The 17,582-nt window shown below is 41.7% G+C and overlaps 1 protein-coding gene across 1 annotated transcript in view; it reads left to right on the forward strand.

Annotated features, from left to right (window-relative positions):
- Positions 1–17,582, forward strand: part of RB1 (RB transcriptional corepressor 1) — a 398,991-nt gene that overhangs the window by 146,277 nt on the left and 235,132 nt on the right. Inside the window, exons 11-14 of the mRNA XM_069758297.1 lie at positions 9,182–9,256; positions 9,478–9,565; positions 10,856–10,972; positions 14,501–14,557. Of these exons, the coding sequence (XP_069614398.1) occupies positions 9,182–9,256; positions 9,478–9,565; positions 10,856–10,972; positions 14,501–14,557 (337 nt within the window). The remainder of the gene's footprint in view (positions 1–9,181; positions 9,257–9,477; positions 9,566–10,855; positions 10,973–14,500; positions 14,558–17,582) is intronic.

Below are 17,582 nucleotides of genomic sequence, written 5' to 3' on the forward strand. Positions count from 1 at the left end.
TGGGGCTTTCCACTGTTTAGGCACGTCAGGGCTCTCCAAATGCGACATGGTGTCCGATCTCAATTCCAGCCAATTCTGTGTTGAAAAAGTAAAACAGTGCTCCTTCCCTTCCGAGCTCTCCCGTGCGCCCAAACAGGGGTTTACCTCAACATATGGGGTATCAGCGTACTCAGGACAAATTGAACAACAACTTTTGGGGTCCAATTTCTCGTGTTACCCTTGGGAAAATACAAAGCCGGGGGCTAAAAAATAATTTTTGTGGAAAATAAATATTTTTTATTTTCACGGCTCTGCATTATAAACTGTAGTGAAACACTTGTGGGTTTACAGTTCTCACAACACATCTAGATATGTTCCTTGGGGTGTCTAGTTTCCAATATGGGGTCCCTTGTGGGGGTTTCTACTGTTTAGGTACCTCGGGGGCTCTGCAAATGCAACGTGACGGCTGCAGACCAATCCATCTAAGTCTGCATTCCAAACGGCTCTCCTTCCCCTCCGAGCTCTGCCATGCGTCCAAATGGTGGTTCCCCCCACATATGGAGTATCGGCGTACTCAGGACACATTGGACAACAACTTTTGGGGTCCAATTTCTCCTGTTACTCTTGGGAAAATACAAAACTGGGAGCTAAAAAATGATTTTTGTGGAAAAAAGAGGTTGTTTATTTTTACGGCTCTGCCTTATAAACTGTAGTGAAACACTTGGGGGTTCACAGTTCTCACAACACATCTAGATAAGTTCCTTAGGGGGTCTTCTTTCCAAAATGGTGTCACTTGTGCGGAGTTTCAATGTTTAGGCACATCAGGGGCTCTCCAAACGCGACATGGCGTCCCATCTCAATTCCAGTCAATTTTGCATTGAATAGTCAAATGGCGCTCCTTCCCTTCCGAGCTCTGCCATGCGCCCATACAGTGGTTTACCCCCACATATGGGGTATCGGCATACTCCGTACAAATTGCACAACAACTTTTGGTGTCCAATTTCTTCTGCTACCTTTGGGAAAATGAAATATTGGGGGCGAAAAGTTCATTTTTGTGAAAAAATGATTTTTTATTTTTACAGCTCTGCATTATAAACTTCTGTGAAGCACTTGGTGGGTCATAGTGCTCACCACACATCTAGATAAGTTCCTTAGGGGGTCTACTTTCCAAAATGGTGTCACTTGTGGGGGGTTTCAATGTTTAGGCACATCAGTGGCTTTCCAAACGCGACATGGCATCCAATCTCAATTCCAGCCAATTTTGCATTGAAAAGTCAAACCGCGCTACTTCCCTTCCGAGCTCTGCCATGCACCCAAACAGTGGTTTACCCCCACATATGGGGTATCAGTGTACTCAGGAAAAATTGTACAACAACGTTTGGGGTCCAATTTTTCCTGTTACCCTTGGTAAAATAAAAGAAATTGGAGCTGAAGTAAATTTGTTGTGAAAAAAAGTTAATGTTCATTTTTTTTTTTTAAACATTCCAAAAATTCCTGTGAAACACCTGAAGGGTTAATAAACTTCTTGAATGTGGTTTTGAGCACCTTGAGGGGTGCAGTTTTTAGAATGGTGTCACACTTGGGTATTTTCTATCATATAGACCCCTCAAAGTGACTTCAAATGTGATGTGGTCCCTAAAAAAAATGTTGTAAAAATGAGAAATTGCTGGTCAACTTTTAACCCTTATAACTCCCTAACAAAAAAAAATTTTGGTTCCAAAATTGTGCTGATGTAAAGTACACATGTTGGAAATGTTACTTATTAAGTATTTTGTGTGATATATCTCTGTGATTTAAGGGCATAAAAATTCAAAGTTGGAAAATTGCCACATTTTCGCCAAATTTACGTTTTTTTTCACAAATAAACGCAAGTAATATCAAAGAAATTTTACCACTATCATGAAGTACAATATGTTACGAAAAAACATTGTCAGAATCATCAGGATCCGTTGAAGCGTTCCAGAGTTATAACCTCATAAAGGGACAGTGGTCAGAATTGTAAAAATTGGCCCGGTCATTAACGTGCAAACCACCCTTGGAGGTTAAAAGGTTAAAAAAGATTTGCGGATTTGCTGCAGATGTGCCTGCGAGAAGCACTGTAGATTGTGAGGGGGAAGAGTGTATGGGCAGAGACTGTTTGCGGAGAAGATGTGCGGGGCTGTGTGTGTGTGCGAGGGTGTTTGTGTGTGTGTGCGGGTCTTAGTGTGTATCTGTGTGTGTATGCGGGGCTTTATGTGTGTGTGCCTGCGGGTCTTTGTGTGGGCAGGCATCGTCCGATGGAACTACTAGTCCCTTCCGGCTATGGCTGCTACAGTGACAGCTAGCCGGATGATGGGACAGTAGTAGTACCATCATCCGGCTACAGTGTTAGGGTATGTTCACACGTTCAGGATTTCCATCCTTTTTTTTTCAGGACAGTTTTTTTAAAAAACTGCAGCTCTTGGCAGAAAACGCAGGTCCTTTTTTTGGTCCTTTTTTTGTCCTTTTTTGATGCGTTTTTTGATGCGTTTTTTGATGCGTTTTTTTATCCTTTTTTTATGCAGTTTTCTATGCAGAGACTGTGTGTTTCCTAGGAAGCTTTTTAGGGCTAAAATGGCTGAAAATACCCTAACCCTACCCCTACCCCTAACCCTACCCCTAACCCTACCCCTAACCCTAACCCTACCCCTAACCCTACCCCTAACCCTACCCCTAACCCTACCCCTAACCCTACCCCTACCCCTATTCTAACCTTAGTGAAAAAAAAAAAAATTCTTAATTTTTTTATTGTCCCTACCAATGGGGGTGACAAAGTGGGGGGGGGTGTCATTTACTATTTTTTTATTTTGATCACTGAGATAGGTTATATCTCAGTGATCAAAATGCACTTTGGAGCGAATCTGCCGGCCGGCAGATTCGGCGGGCGCACTGCGCATGCGCCCGCCATTTTGCAAGATGGCGGCGCCCAGGGAGAAGACGGCCGGACGGACACCGGGACGCCGGGTAAGTATAAGGGGGGGAGATTAGGGCACGGGGGGGGGGGGGGGGGGGGGGGCGGCATCGGAGCACGGGGGGGCGGGATCGGAGCACGGGGGGGCAGCCACACTCCGCCCACGCACTTCCGCCCGCTCCCCCGCACTTCCTGCTGCAGCGGTTCTGCACATCAAATCGCAGTAAAACCCGCAGATATATTTTTGATCTGCGGGTTTTACTGCGATTTTGACCTCACAATGGAGGTCTATGGGTGCAGAACCGCTGCGGTTCAGGAAAAAGAAGTGACATGCTCCTTCTTTTTTGCCGCAGCTATTCTGCGCGGCTTTTTAAACGAAATTACGGATCATGTGCACAGCAGTGACTGTTTTCCATAGGGTTACATTGTTATGTACCCTGCATGGAAAACAGCTGCGGAACCGCAGCGGCAAAACCGCTGCGGTTCCGCAGTAAAAAACGCACTGTGTGAACATGGCCTTAATGTGTAAAAAAACAAACAAACACTTACACACATATACAGTACATACATATAGACATACTGTACATGCAACATACAGTATATACTCACCAATCACTTAGTCCCTGAAGCCCTCGATCACCTATAAATTTTTTTTAAAAATAATAAACCAACAGTATACTCCCTGATCCGATGTAATTCATTTAATAATGAGTGTCCCACGACGATCTCCTGTAGAGAGCTGTCACATTGGCAGATACGACCGCTCTCCAGGGGCTCTGGGATGCAATGACGGAAGGTATCCTTTCGCACTGTATCCCTCCGCCGCTGTGTGTGCAGAGTTCATACTGTCACTTATGGCACTGCTGCATGGGAAAATTCTCACGCAGCAGTGCTGTAAAGTGAGAGGCAATTGAACCCTCAGTGACAACACTGCAGGAGCCATTGTCTCCTGTCAGTGTGTCACTGGAGGCCTATAGAGCTGTCACATCTCCTGATGTGACAGCTCTATAGGGGAGATCGTCGCGGGACAGTCGTTATTAATTGGAGTGTGTCGGACCAGGGAGTATTTGTGTTTTATTGTTTTTTATTTTTTTTGCAGGTGATCGATTGCTTCGGGGAATTAGGTGTGGTTGCAGGCCAAAATGCTTGCGGATTTCATTCGGAATTGATGCGGATTTCTTGCGGATTTGTTGCAGATTGTCATGCGTTTTTTGATGTGTGGATTTCCCTTACTCAATGTATTGTCAATGGGTGCAGAAACGCTGCGTTTCCGCACAAAGAATTGACATGCTGCGGAAAAATCACAACGAATCCATGCAGATTTTTCCGCAGCCTGTGCACAGCAATTCTCAAATTCTCATTGACTGTCACTGTTACTGTACTACACTGCGGATTTGATGTAATTCTGTGCATCCAAAAACGCTGCGGAAACGCATCAAAATCCGCAACATGTGCACATAGCCTAAAACCTCTAGTTTCTGGGTTTTTAACACACTATCAAGGGCTGTGCAGTTGGTAAGCCAAACTGCTGGACTCCGCAATTAACCTGACTCCGACCCCACAGCCCTGCCTCACTACTGAGCCTGTACATAAAGTGCAGCACAGATTCATCTCCACTATAAGCCGAGATCCTTAGATCAGGAACAGAGCAGACATTTATAGGACATTTCACAACTTTCTCTAATTCTTATGAAAACATGGGTAGCACGGTGGCGCTGGTGGTCCTGGTGGCGCATGGTGGTTAGCACTGCAGCCTTGCAGCGCTGGGGTCCTGGGTTCTAATCCCGCCCAGGACAACATCTGCAAAGAGTTTGTATGTTCTCTCTGTGTTTGCGTGGGTTTCCTCCGGGCACTCCGGTTTCCTCCCACATTCCAAAGACATACTTCTAGGGATTCTAGATTGTGAGCCCCATCGGGGACAGTGATGATAATGTGTGTAAAATTGTAAAGCGCTGCGGAATATGTTAGCGCTATATAAAAATAAAGATTATTATTATTATTAAAACATTTACAGCACATCCTGCAGTGTACTACTGTACCCAATGTATTATATATTTTAGGGGTCGTAGACGGTCCATTTTATATTGACTCTGACTCTTGACACAGCCCTGACTCTATATTACAAAATCACTAAGACAGGAAACATAGTATACAGAGCAGTCCTAAGCCCATATAACCGGACCGCTATAGTCAGTAGCCATGGACTATTGCCTGTTATGTATTGAGTTAAATGAACTGTCTTTTTTTTACTTTACTGTTGGATTTCTTTACTCCATTCTTGCATGTATGCAGCCCTGACACTAGCACAGGTTCATGTTTCCCATAGTATTTCTTAGGGGACAGTGGCCCTTTTTGGCTCCTGCTGTAACCAGAGGTATGGTGGTATTTCAGTATGTCCTTTGATTTATCCTCGGACTAGTTTTGTATTTGCATAAAATAGGACATCTTCTCAATCATCTTCAGTGCCTATTTTCTGTTTCCGGTCAGTTCTGGGTTATAGTTTTCCTCACTTGTATGAGAATCCTTGCATTTCTTTTAACCCTTATCCGGCTGAATAGGTACAATTGTAACTATTCCGTTTTAAAATTGCAATAACTTTTTTTTGAAAAGACGTAGAGGGCTGAAATTTCGTGACATCTCTACATTTTTGGTCCAGAATATATTGGCCAAATTTCAATAAAATATCTCCACCCGCTTCCGAGATAAGGGGTCGAGATCTTTTTGCATCCATAACAAGCTGCATAGGTACAAATGTACCTCATATATTTTGAATGAAGATAATGCAAGGGAAAAAGCATAAATTTTTTTTTAATGATAATGCTATTTAACTATTATAAACAAGTAAAAAACTGTTCATTTACATTATAAAAGAAAATGTAAGAAACTTTTTTTTATTGATTTTCTTTGCAAGTAATGCATGTTGGCTTTGCTACAGAGTGTTCATCGCAAATGGGTTTCACACAAACCACACAAGACTTTCTAGTCTTGCGTTGTTTTCGCCTCAGGTCTCTGCAGACATAGCAACTACCAACAACAGGGGAGGGTCCACGACTACCATGAGGTATTTTGGGGCCAGCTGCTGGCTGCGATGCTACCACAATGCATCGTCCAAGCACCATTTCTACTGCACCTCGAAGAAAATGGTTTCTCATTATCATTTTGTTTGTACTACGATCTTCAATTGCAATCATACACAGCTGATTTGCGAGATCTTTCAGGAACTTTCTTCGTTGATCCTTTGCCCTGAAGCTTGGATTGTGTTCTCTGTAGATGATGTAGGATGCTAACCCACTGACATCAATCATATTGTAGAAAAATGCCAAAGTCCAACGTGATGTTCGTCGTTTCACAGTGTACTCTCCCAACATTTTATCCATAACATCAACGCCACCTTTTGTTATGTTGTAGTATTTTATTATCTCTGGCTTGGCTGCTAGTGTCTCTTCAACTTCTCCCGTCATGTGCATAGATGATAGAAGCACGACTGATTTGTTCTTCTTTGGTACATATGAACAGACTGTTGCATCATGATTGTAGGCAAAATTTGTCGAGTATACAGGCCTTTCTTTGGCAGGCTGCATGTTGTTAGGTAGGAACCTTTTGTTTTTTCTCACTGTACCAACTAGTGTCATGTTCCAGGAGTTCAATACCTTAGCTAGTTCCATGGTTGTAAAGAAGTTATCGGTGGTGACATTTCTTCCAGAGCCTTTATACGAGCTCACTAGGTCCAATACTGTTCGTTCTCCAATGTTTACTTGTCGAGGACCATCAGTTGGTTTCCCAGTGTAGAGCTGACCTTGTAAAGGGTAGGCATTTGATGAGTCACAAGCCCAGAAAATCTTTATGCCATATTTAGCTGGTTTTGAAGGTATATACTGGGTAAATTTAGTATGACCTCTAAATGGAAATAATTGCTCGTCGACGGTGATACAATGATATGGCTTGTAGGCTCTCTCCAGATTACTGTTCAGCATTGTCCAGATGTCCCGTATTGGTGCAGCTTTATCTGTTTGCACACGTTCTGCACGTGTATTTTCGTTGTCAAACCTGATAAATCTGAGTATCATCTTGAAGCGGTCACGAGACATGGCTGCACGTATAAGAGGCAGAGCAGCAACATTCCACATTTCCTCCAGATTCTCTTTGTTGGCTCTGTGCACACCAGCAGCAATCAGTATGCCCAAAAATGCATGAAGTTCAGTTTCAGTAAATTGCTTGAATGTTTTTTGTGGTGGCCGTTTGGAAGAATCAGGAAAACGTTGTACCAGTTCGTTGTTGTAAGCATCACAAACTCTCTTGGCCTTTCGATTCGTTTCCCGTAATATGATGTCACACATCTCGGGAGTCATGATGGACTTGAATAGCTCTTTTGCTGTATATAGGTTGCTGATTGCTGCAGGGCCACCTCTTTGTCGTAGGACATTACGAGATTTTGTTTGTGCATTTGGCAGTGGATTACTGCACCATTGAGTTTCATCCTTAGCAGTCCAAATGTCGCCTGCACTTTGAGGCACAGAATCATCCTCAACACTTTCGTCTGATTCGTATTCATTTTCATGCTCTATGACCATTTCTTGTTCAATGTCTGAATCTTCTTCAGTAACATCCACTTGTGGTACATAGTTTTCATCATCAGATGGAACATATGGTTCATCCTCATGCTCAGAATCAGATTCTTCTAGCATTCGCATTATTTCGTCAGACGTAAATCTGTAAATATGAAAAAATGTAAAATAAATAATTTTCCGAAATACTACATTATTGGCTTTTCACAAAATTATACTAACCTGCAAACACGTTTTCTTGGATTATGGCGGAAACTAGATCCAGCATTACTATCACTCATGATGACTTGCTAGATGAATTTTGGCTTCGTATTTTGTGCTGAATATAAATAAAACATCGTAAAACAATATGTAGATACTAATTATTATCCATTTTTCGTATAAAAATTATACCTATAGTGATAAGTTTCATACAAAATATATGTAAGCCAAGTCCAGGCTGAAAGACAATTTGACTGTTCTGTCCCCACATAATGAGAATAAAGGTATAACTGGCTGTTAGATGCTGTGAGACTTTCCTACCTTCGTTTCCAAGAAATTGAAGACTTCACAAGCCTAGAAATGTGTGCTCACAGCAATGAGATGAACAGCAAAATGGCTAATGAGAGGAGGGAGGCAGGAAGACAAGTAGAAGCCACTCCCAGTTTGAATTAACTTAATTGACAGCAACATAAGTGACCAGTAACAACACTGAACAATAGATATCAGCATAACATTTGTAGCTGAATGAACTTTAGTTTCTGAAACCAAGTAAAGTCTTCCCACAGTGGAGGTATATGTGAAGGTACAATTGTACCTATGCAGCCTGTTAAGGTTGTAAAATTATGCAGCCTGACAAGGGTTAATGTGAAGGAACCGCAAACACAAGATAAATAGTAAATTAAACGTAGTTGTTAAACATCTTTTTCATTTGCTTCCATTGTGAAATTGTTTGGAAAGTTTAAAGCTTAAAGTCACCTTTGTTCTGATATTTTTTTAAGCAACTTTCTAAATAATGTTCATTAAAAAATAAATTTGCTGTTGGTGTATCTATGCAACTCCTAGACATAGGCGGCTGTTCTGCTGTTTCTGACATACATCTGAAAATACGCTGCTTAGTCCGTTCTGTTTATATTAGATTGGTGGGAGTTAGTCACCCGGCATCCCCACCGATCAGCTATTCTTGGTCCCACTGGTGGTCGGATGTGGTCATTTATGGAGCAGAATAGCCCAGCTCTATCAACTATATGGTGGCTGAGGCAGGGTACGTCAGATCCAGTCCTATTCTTTTGAATAGGGTCACATGTGCACTACCTGGCTACAGGCCATTATGTAGTTGACAGAGTTGTGCTGTTCTGCTCCACAATTGATCACTGGAACAGCTGATTGATGTTGTATTCAGGATGTTGCAGCTCGATTGATGATATTGATGACGTATCCAAAGAATAGGCCATCAATATAAAGTACTGGACAACCCCTTTTAGATATTAAAATTGACTTGCTTTCTCTGTATGTGGGTGCGTCGCATCAGCCATCAGCAAGGTAGAACCTGTAAATGCGCATGGTGAATACCAATATTGTATAACAAGTTTATAATTACTATTCAAATAATTAACATGATCCATCAATATTTTAGCTGTGTGTGCATTTTGACTGTATAAAACACTCCATTATATATTCATTCGCCTAAAATTGTCAAAAACCATCTGTTTTTAAACTTTTTCTCCAGTTTGGAACAGGAGAGGACGCCTCAAAAGAATAATTCAGAAGAAGCTCGTCTGATTCCCCCACAGACCCCAGTGAGGTGGGCTTATTCACCTTGTTCACTATGAAATGCTAGAAGTATTTAATTTTGTTCTCAAAATTGAAGTTTTGCTTAAGAAATAGCCTCTTGTTTGCTGCCAAAGGTGGCACTTATATTAGTTAATGCAGCAAGTTATCATTATTCCGATTTAGTTTTTTCCATAGTAACCACTTATTTATTTTTAATAATTTTTTGTATTTGTGCTTCACTAAAAAAAATAGAGCTGCTTTGAACACCATCAACCAGTTGATGACTATTCTACATTCAGCCAGTGATGAACCATCAGAAATTCTTAACTATTACTTTGAGGTATGTTATTATGGTATACAATATATTTAGGAAAAAATGACACATTGTTCAAATGTGCCTTTTATGTTGAATGAATTTTTTTTTTTTACTTTTCAGATCACGTGCTGTATGTAAAAAAAAAAAAAAAAAAATAATATATAAATATATATATATATATATATATATATATATATATATATATATATATATATATATATATATATATATATATATATATATATATAAAAATCTTGCTATTGTCACACTAACCCAGTTTAGGCTTCGTCCCCACGGTCAGTATTAGGCAGCGCTTTGGACGCAGTACATGTCTGCTTAGTCCAAAGTGCTGCCGGCTTTTGAACGCAGATAAATCCGCATGTGTTCACTGAACAGTGTGGAATCATCGCATCCTGTACATTGGACGGGTGATATTTATCTTGCAGTGACTGAGCGTCTCCGCAAGATAAATAGACATGCTGCAGTCTGGAAAGGCGCACCGCATGTCCGTCTCCGCAGGGAAGCCAAAGGCGTCAGTGCACGCATAGTGGAGATGGGATTTCTTGAAATCCCATCTACTATGCTGTAATATCTGACCACTGTGGGTTGGACGCTGCGGATGTATGCAGCGTTTACTGACTGTGGGAACATACCCTTATGAATTTGACTTCTATTTGAGCACATTAGCTGCAGTAGACTGACTCAGACCATATTTTGTCTCAAAGCCTACTGGGCTTCTAATCTGTTCATGCTCCTATCTGAGCAAGGGTCATTGTGAAGGGGTGCAGTCAGCTGTGACAGCACTTTTTGTGATTAGTGTATACTGTATATAGATTGCTGTATCTTATAATCTTGTCTGTGATGATAATGAGTCTGCTGAAAAGTCTTCTGTAAAGATTATTAAGTGAGCGTGTCAAAAATTGCAAGAGTCATGGTTGTTTTTTAAAATATAGAATAGTAATATGCAAAAAAGGAAAAAAAATGCTATTAAAATCATGTATTAAACAATAGGCAATTTTCTGACAATACATTCCATTTAAAATGGCAGAAAATGAGTTAAAATGATAACGTGAAAAGCATGTTCCATTGTATATTCCGTATTTAAAAAGAACATACCGGTAATCTGGTACCTTTTAACATGTTAGCAAATCTGCAAAGGCCTTTTTTCTTCCTCCGGAGATTTGCTCTACTGTCGGGATTGTTTTTGTCCACTGAAATCAATAGACATAACCTCCACAATACACAAGGGACCATACAACTACAGTTCTAGTTTGTCCAACTTGTAATACTATATTCTCTTTCTGTTCATTACAGAATTGCACACTAAATCCAAAGACCACGATAACCAGGAGAGTGCAACGTTTGGGCCTAGTGTTTAGAGAAAGGTTTGCCATTGCAGTGGGACAAGCCTTCGCTGAAATTGGATACCAGGTAATATACCGTAAATCATGATACATTTATAGCTTTAAGAAACATTTGGCAGCTTTGTGCTAACAATGTAGCATTTCTAATTGAGCATCCACTAAAAAAGAATTAAATCCCACTCTTATCAGTTATCAGATGTTCTGCCAGGTTAGAGATGGCAAGCACTTCTGTTTTATATGCCAATAGAAATGGCTTGTATGTGACCGACCTCTATAATGTCATTGGGCTGAGAACTTTTTTCCCCTCAAATTGTCATTCACTTTAATTTTAATTGGCATAGTTATTTTTTTTAATGGATGACTTGGTGCTCTTCAAATCCAAATGGCACCTTGTGGCCCCTACTGACTTATACAGCGGTTTGGAATATATCGAGGCTTCTGTAGTTACGTGCCGGACTATTCTTGTTTTGTTTTTATTTCTCTCCCCCTCTCTCGCCCTCTCTCCCCCTCTCTCACCCTCTCTCCCCCTCTCTCCCTCTCTCCCCTCTCTCCCCCTCTCTCCCCTTCTCTCCCCTTCTCTCCCCTTCTCTCCCCCTCTCTGTCCCTCTCTGTCCCTCTCTGTCCCTCTCTGTCCCTCTCTGTCCCTCTCTGTCCCTCTCTGTCCCTCTCTGTCCCGCTCTGTCCCGCTCTGTCCCTCTCTGTCCCTCTCTGTCCCTCTCTCCCTCTCTGTCCCTCTCTCTCCCCCTCTCTCCCAAACCACTGTGTATATATAATATAAATTTGAGAACTAAAGGACACTGATCTGACTATCACAAATCTTAATGTGATGAGGAATTGACTGTTAGGTAGTTTCTTGTTTTCTGGAAAAGTGGTGCATTTCCAATTCAGAAGTTGATCTATGGTTCAGATTTTTAAATCCATATAATATCCACATCTTTTGTCGATTTGCTGTAGATTTTCTTTTTTCATTTCACTGAGATAGTAAAAAACAAGTGAACTGTCACTTATTTTGCGGCATACAGTTAGGGCCAGAAATATTTGGACAGTGACACAAGTTTTGTTATTTTAGCTGTTTACAAAAACATGTTCAGAAATACAATTATATATATAATATGGGCTGAAAGTGCACACTCCCAGCTGAAATATGATAGTTTCCACATCCAAATCGGAGAAAGGGTTTAGGAATCATAGCTCTGTAATGCATAGCGTCCTCTTTTTCAAGGGACCAAAAGTAATTGGACAATGGACTCTAAGGGCTGCAATTAACTCTGAAGGCGTCGCCCTCGTTAACCTCAATGAAGTAGTTAAAAGGTCAGGGGTGTATTCCAGGTGTGTGGTTTTGCATTTGGAAGCTGTTGCTGTGAGCAGACAACATGCGGTCAAAGGAACTCTCAATTGAGGTGAAGCAGAACATCCTGAGGCTGAAAAAAAAGAAAAAATCCATCAGAGAGATAGCAGACATGCTTGGAGTAGCAAAATCAACAGTTGGGTACATTCTGAGAAAAAAGGAATTGACTGGTGAGCTTGGGAACTCAAAAAGGCCTGGGCGTCCACGGATGACAACAGTGGTGGATGATCGCCGCATACTTAATTTGGTGAAGAAGAACCCGTTCACAACATCAACTGAAGTCCAGAACACTCTCAGTGAAGTAGGTGTATCTGTCTCTAAGTCAACAGTAAAGAGAAGACTCCATGACAGTAAATACAAAGGGTTCACATCTAGATGCAAACCATTCATCAATACCAAAAATAGACAGGCCAGAGTTAAATTTGCAGAAAAACACCTCAAGAAGCCAGCTCAGTTCTGGAAAAGTATTCTATGGACAGATGAGACAAAGATCAACCTGTACCAGAATGATGGGAAGAAAAAAGTTTGGAGAAGAAAGGGAACGGCACATGATCCAAGGCACACCACATCCTCTGTAAAACATGGTGGAGGCAACGTGATGGCATGGGCATGCATGGCTTTCAATGGCACTGGGTCACTTGTGTTTATTGATGACATAAGAGCAGACAAGAGTAGCCGGATGAATTCTGAAGTGTACCGGGATATACTTTCAGCCCAGATTCAGCCAAATGCTGCAAAGTTGATTGGACGGCGCTTCATAGTACAGATGGACAATGACCCCAAGCATACAGCCAAAGCTACCCAGGAGTTCATGAGTGCCAAAAAGTGGAACATTCTGCAATGGCCAAGTCAATCTCCAGATCTAAACCCAATTGAGCATGCATTTCACTTGCTCAAATCCAGACTTAAGGTACCGTCACACTTAGCGACGCTGCAGCGATACCGACAACGATCCGGATCGCTGCAGCGTCGCTGTTTGGTCGCTGGAGAGCTGTCACACAGACCGCTCTCCAGCGACCAACGATGCCGGTAACCAGGGTAAACATCGGGTAGCTAAGCGCAGGGCCGCGCTTAGTAACCCGATGTTTACCCTGGTTACCATCCTAAAAGTAAAAAAAAACAAACACTACATACTTACCTAACGCTGTCTGTCCTCCAGCGCTGTGCTCTGCACTCCTCCTGTACTGACTGTGAGCACAGCGGCCGGAAAGCAGAGCGGTGACGTCACCACTCTGCTTTCCGGCTGACCGACGCTCACAGCCAGTGCAGGAGGAGTGCAGAGCACAGCGCCGGGGACAGACGGCTGTAGGTAAGTATGCAGTGTTTGTTTTTTTTACTTTTAGGATGGTAACCAGGGTAAACATCGGGTTACTAAGCGCGGCCCTGCGCTTAGTTACCCGATGTTTACCCTGGTTACCAGTGAAGACATCGCTGAATCGGTGTCACACACGCTGATTCAGCGATGTCTGCGGGGAGTCCAGCGACCAAATAAAGTTCTGGACTTTCTTCCCCGACCAGCGACAGCACAGCAGGGGCCTGATCGCTGCTGCCTGTCACACTGGACGATATCGCTAGCCAGGACGCTGCAACGTCAGGGATCGCTAGCGATATCGTCTAGTGTGACGGTACCTTAAAGACGGAAAGACCCACAAACAAGCAAGACCTGAAGGCTGCGGCTGTAAAGGCCTGGCAAAGCATTAAGAAGGAGGAAACCCAGCGTTTGGTGATGTCCATGGGTTCCAGACTTAAGGCAGTGATTGCCTCCAAAGGATTTGCAACAAAATATTGAAAATAAAAATATTTTGTTTGGGTTATGTTTATTTGTCCAATTACTTTTGACCTCCTAAAATGTGGAGTGTTTGTAAAGAAATGTGTACAATTCCTACATTTTCTATCAGATATTTTTGTTCAACCCTTCAAATTAAACGTTACAATCTGCACTTGAATTCTGTTGTAGAGGTTTCATTTCAAATCCAATGTGGTGGCATGCAGAGCCCAACTCGCGAAAATTGTGTCACTGTCCAAATATTTCTGGCCCTAACTGTATTTATCTTAGTTCCACATCAAAATCCACAGGATTTTTTTAAAACTTTTTTTATACCTAATCTTCATGAAAATCCACAGCAGCAAATCAGCGATAAATCCACATTTGTTTTTTTTTTTTTTAACTCAAATATTCACTTATGCCACTTTCTATCAGATTACAACTTTTTTCATTAATTACCTTTTTCTCCCTCACTGTAATAGAGGTACAAGCTAGGAGTGCGTTTGCATTATCGTGTCATGGAGTCCATGTTGAAATCTGTAAGTATTCAGTATAAATAAATGTTATTACAATAACTATTTGAGCTTAATTTTTAAAGGATTAGCATTGACTTGGTTAGATTTTATGTTATGCTCTATGCTTCAATAGCAATTTTATTTCATGTAAATATTTAAGATTTGTACGTATAATTTGTGTACAATTATTAACAAATAGATTACCCAATCTGCCTTGTTTCCCTGTGTTTTTTCGCCAGAAACAAAATGGCCATTTAAAAATGCTTTAAAAAGCTCTTCTAGGTTTCTTAGAGCTAAACGGACATTTCAATTATGTTTTAATAAGAATTGTGTTAATATATTTTGTTTCATCAAACCTAGAGAATTCACGACAATAACTGTTTGTTCACACCGGCTGTATCCAGATGGAAAGTCCACTTTGTATAACAGTGCTTGTGCTGAGGATGGGATTTTCTGAAATCTCATCTACATGGTGCAGAGGAAATCCACTGCACAAATAGAGCAGCACGAAAGATTTGACATCTGCATCCTGTCGATTTATGTTGCAATTTTCACTACTGATTGATGAAATCTGTGGAAAACGTGCGGACGTGGATTTTACAATGCCTTGAATAGGTATTCATACCTGTTTTTTATCCACATTTGTATCTCGTTATACCCACACACTTTAATGTATTTTATTGTGGTTTTATGTGCTAAACAACACAAAGTAGCTAGTATTTTTGAAGTGTAAAGGAAATGGTTTTCTATATATTTTAAAAAATATATATGAAAATTTTGCCTTGCATTTGTATTCAGCCACCTGTAGTCTAATACCCCTAAATCAAATCCTGGGTGACTGATTGCCTCCAGAAATCATATAATTAGTAAATTGAGTCCACCTGTGTGTAATTTATTCTCTGTATAACTGCAGCTGTTCTGTAAAGGAATCAGAGATTTATTTGAAAGCAGTAAGGGTATGTTTTCACGTTCAGGAAACGCTGCGTGTTTGACGCTGCATAGAGACGCAGCGTCAAACACGCAGCGTCCAGATGTTACAGCATAGTGGAGGGGATTTAATGAAATCCCGTCTCCACTATGCGTGGTAACACGCAGCCGGCGGCCCTGCGACTCCGGACATGCGGCGCGTCTTTTAAGATCGCAGCATGTCCGTATACCTTGCGGCGATGCTGCGTCACTGCACGGTATAACACAGGGCCCTATGTATGGGGTGCGATGATCCTGGATGTGTGCAATGAACACATCCGGCATCATCGCGTCACAGAAGGAGGCGGAGCTTTGCGCGGAGCGGCTTTGCCGCTCCGACCAAACCGCCGGCCATCCTGAAGGTGGACACATACCCTTAGGATCAACGAGCAATATTAAAACCAAGTAACACACCAGACAGGTCAGGGATAAAGTTGTGGAGAAGAATAAAGCAGGGTTAGATCATAGAAAAATATCCCAAGCTCTGAACATCTCACGGAGCATTGTTCAAACAAAAATGGGAGTATGGTGTACACTATAATCTTTCCAAGAAATGGCCGTCCACCTAAAATGACATCCCAAGCAAGGAGGCCCATAGTCACTATGGAGGAACTGAAAAGATCAACAGCTTAGGTGGGAGAATCTGTCCATAGGGCTATTAATTGTATACTCCAAAATCTGGCCTGCATGGAAGAGTGGTAAAAAGTTTATAAAAATCCATGTAGCTAGCAAATGTAAGAAGATGCTTTGGTCAGATGAGACCAAAGTAAAACTTTTTGGCTAAATGCAAAACTCTGTGTGGCTGTAAGCTACCACTTCACATCACTCTGAAAACATTCCCACCGTGAAACATGGTGGTGGCAGCATCATGCTGTGGGGATGCTTTTCTTCAGCAGTGACAGGGAAGCTGGTCAGAGTTCATGGGGAAAATGGATGGAGCTAAATACAGGGCAATTCTGGAGGAAAACTTTTTAAAGGCTGCAAAAGACAACAACCCTAGACTTACTGCCAGAACAATGGTTTAGATCAGAGGTGGGGAATCTTTTTTTCTGCCAAAGGCCATTTGGATATTTATACCATCCTTCGGGGGCCGTACAAACTCCGCCCACAAAGTGCATCCTGACTGGCACTGGTTTCAGGATGTAATCTTTCATTGCATGCCCTTCAGTGTTCAGTAGTGAACACTGCGTGTGTGTGCTAACAGAGCAAGAAGAAATTAATGAACGTGTGGCAATCAAAATACAGCTCACTGCCCAAGAATGCGGTCCCTGAGAATCTACCGGGGGCCTGATAAAGGTTCATTGAGGGCCGTAAATGGCCCTCGGGCCTTAGGTTCCCCACCCCTGGTTAAGATGAAAGCATATTCATATGGGTGAATGGCAGGGTGGATTTGATTTAAATCTAACTGATTTAAATCACGATTTAAATCATGATTTAAATCACTACTCAGTAAGGCTTGATTTAAATCAGTGATTTAAATCAAAGTTTCTACCTAACTGAATTTGACTCCGCAGAGGTCCCAGCCTCTTCTTCACGGCAAAAATGTTACAACATGAACAGAGTTGAGAAAAAGACCTTAATCCTATTGTTCTACAAACCTATGAATACAGAATCAACCCCTTCAGTGCCAAGTCCAAGAAGTTAGACAATATGTTTCTGATTGTTTGGAGTGGAATAGATCTGCACAACACAAGAAGAATGTGAATCTAAGTGTGAGGAGGAGGAAGGGCAAGCAGACAAGAAAATGAAAGTGAAACTTTGAGCACAATACTGCAGCATAGCCACAGACTGACAAGTCTGGATCTGTTTGTGTGTACGATCTGAGGTTTATTACATTCTTTCCTTATAATGGCGGCAGGCCGTAAAAGAGACCCAGTTTGGGAATATTTTAATGAAGCTCCTTCGCCTATCGGTAAGGCAGGCATGCGTGCAAAATGCAAACGATGCAACAAAGAGATGCAAGGCTTGGTGGCACGAATGAGGCAACATCATGAGAAGTGCGGTGATGAAGATGACTCATCTTCATCACCGCACTTCTCATGATCCATGCCACTCATCTTCATCACCGCACTTCTCATGATGT

The sequence above is a fragment of the Ranitomeya imitator genome, chromosome 3, assembly GCF_032444005.1.
Source record: "Ranitomeya imitator isolate aRanImi1 chromosome 3, aRanImi1.pri, whole genome shotgun sequence".
NCBI lineage: Eukaryota > Metazoa > Chordata > Amphibia > Anura > Dendrobatidae > Ranitomeya > Ranitomeya imitator.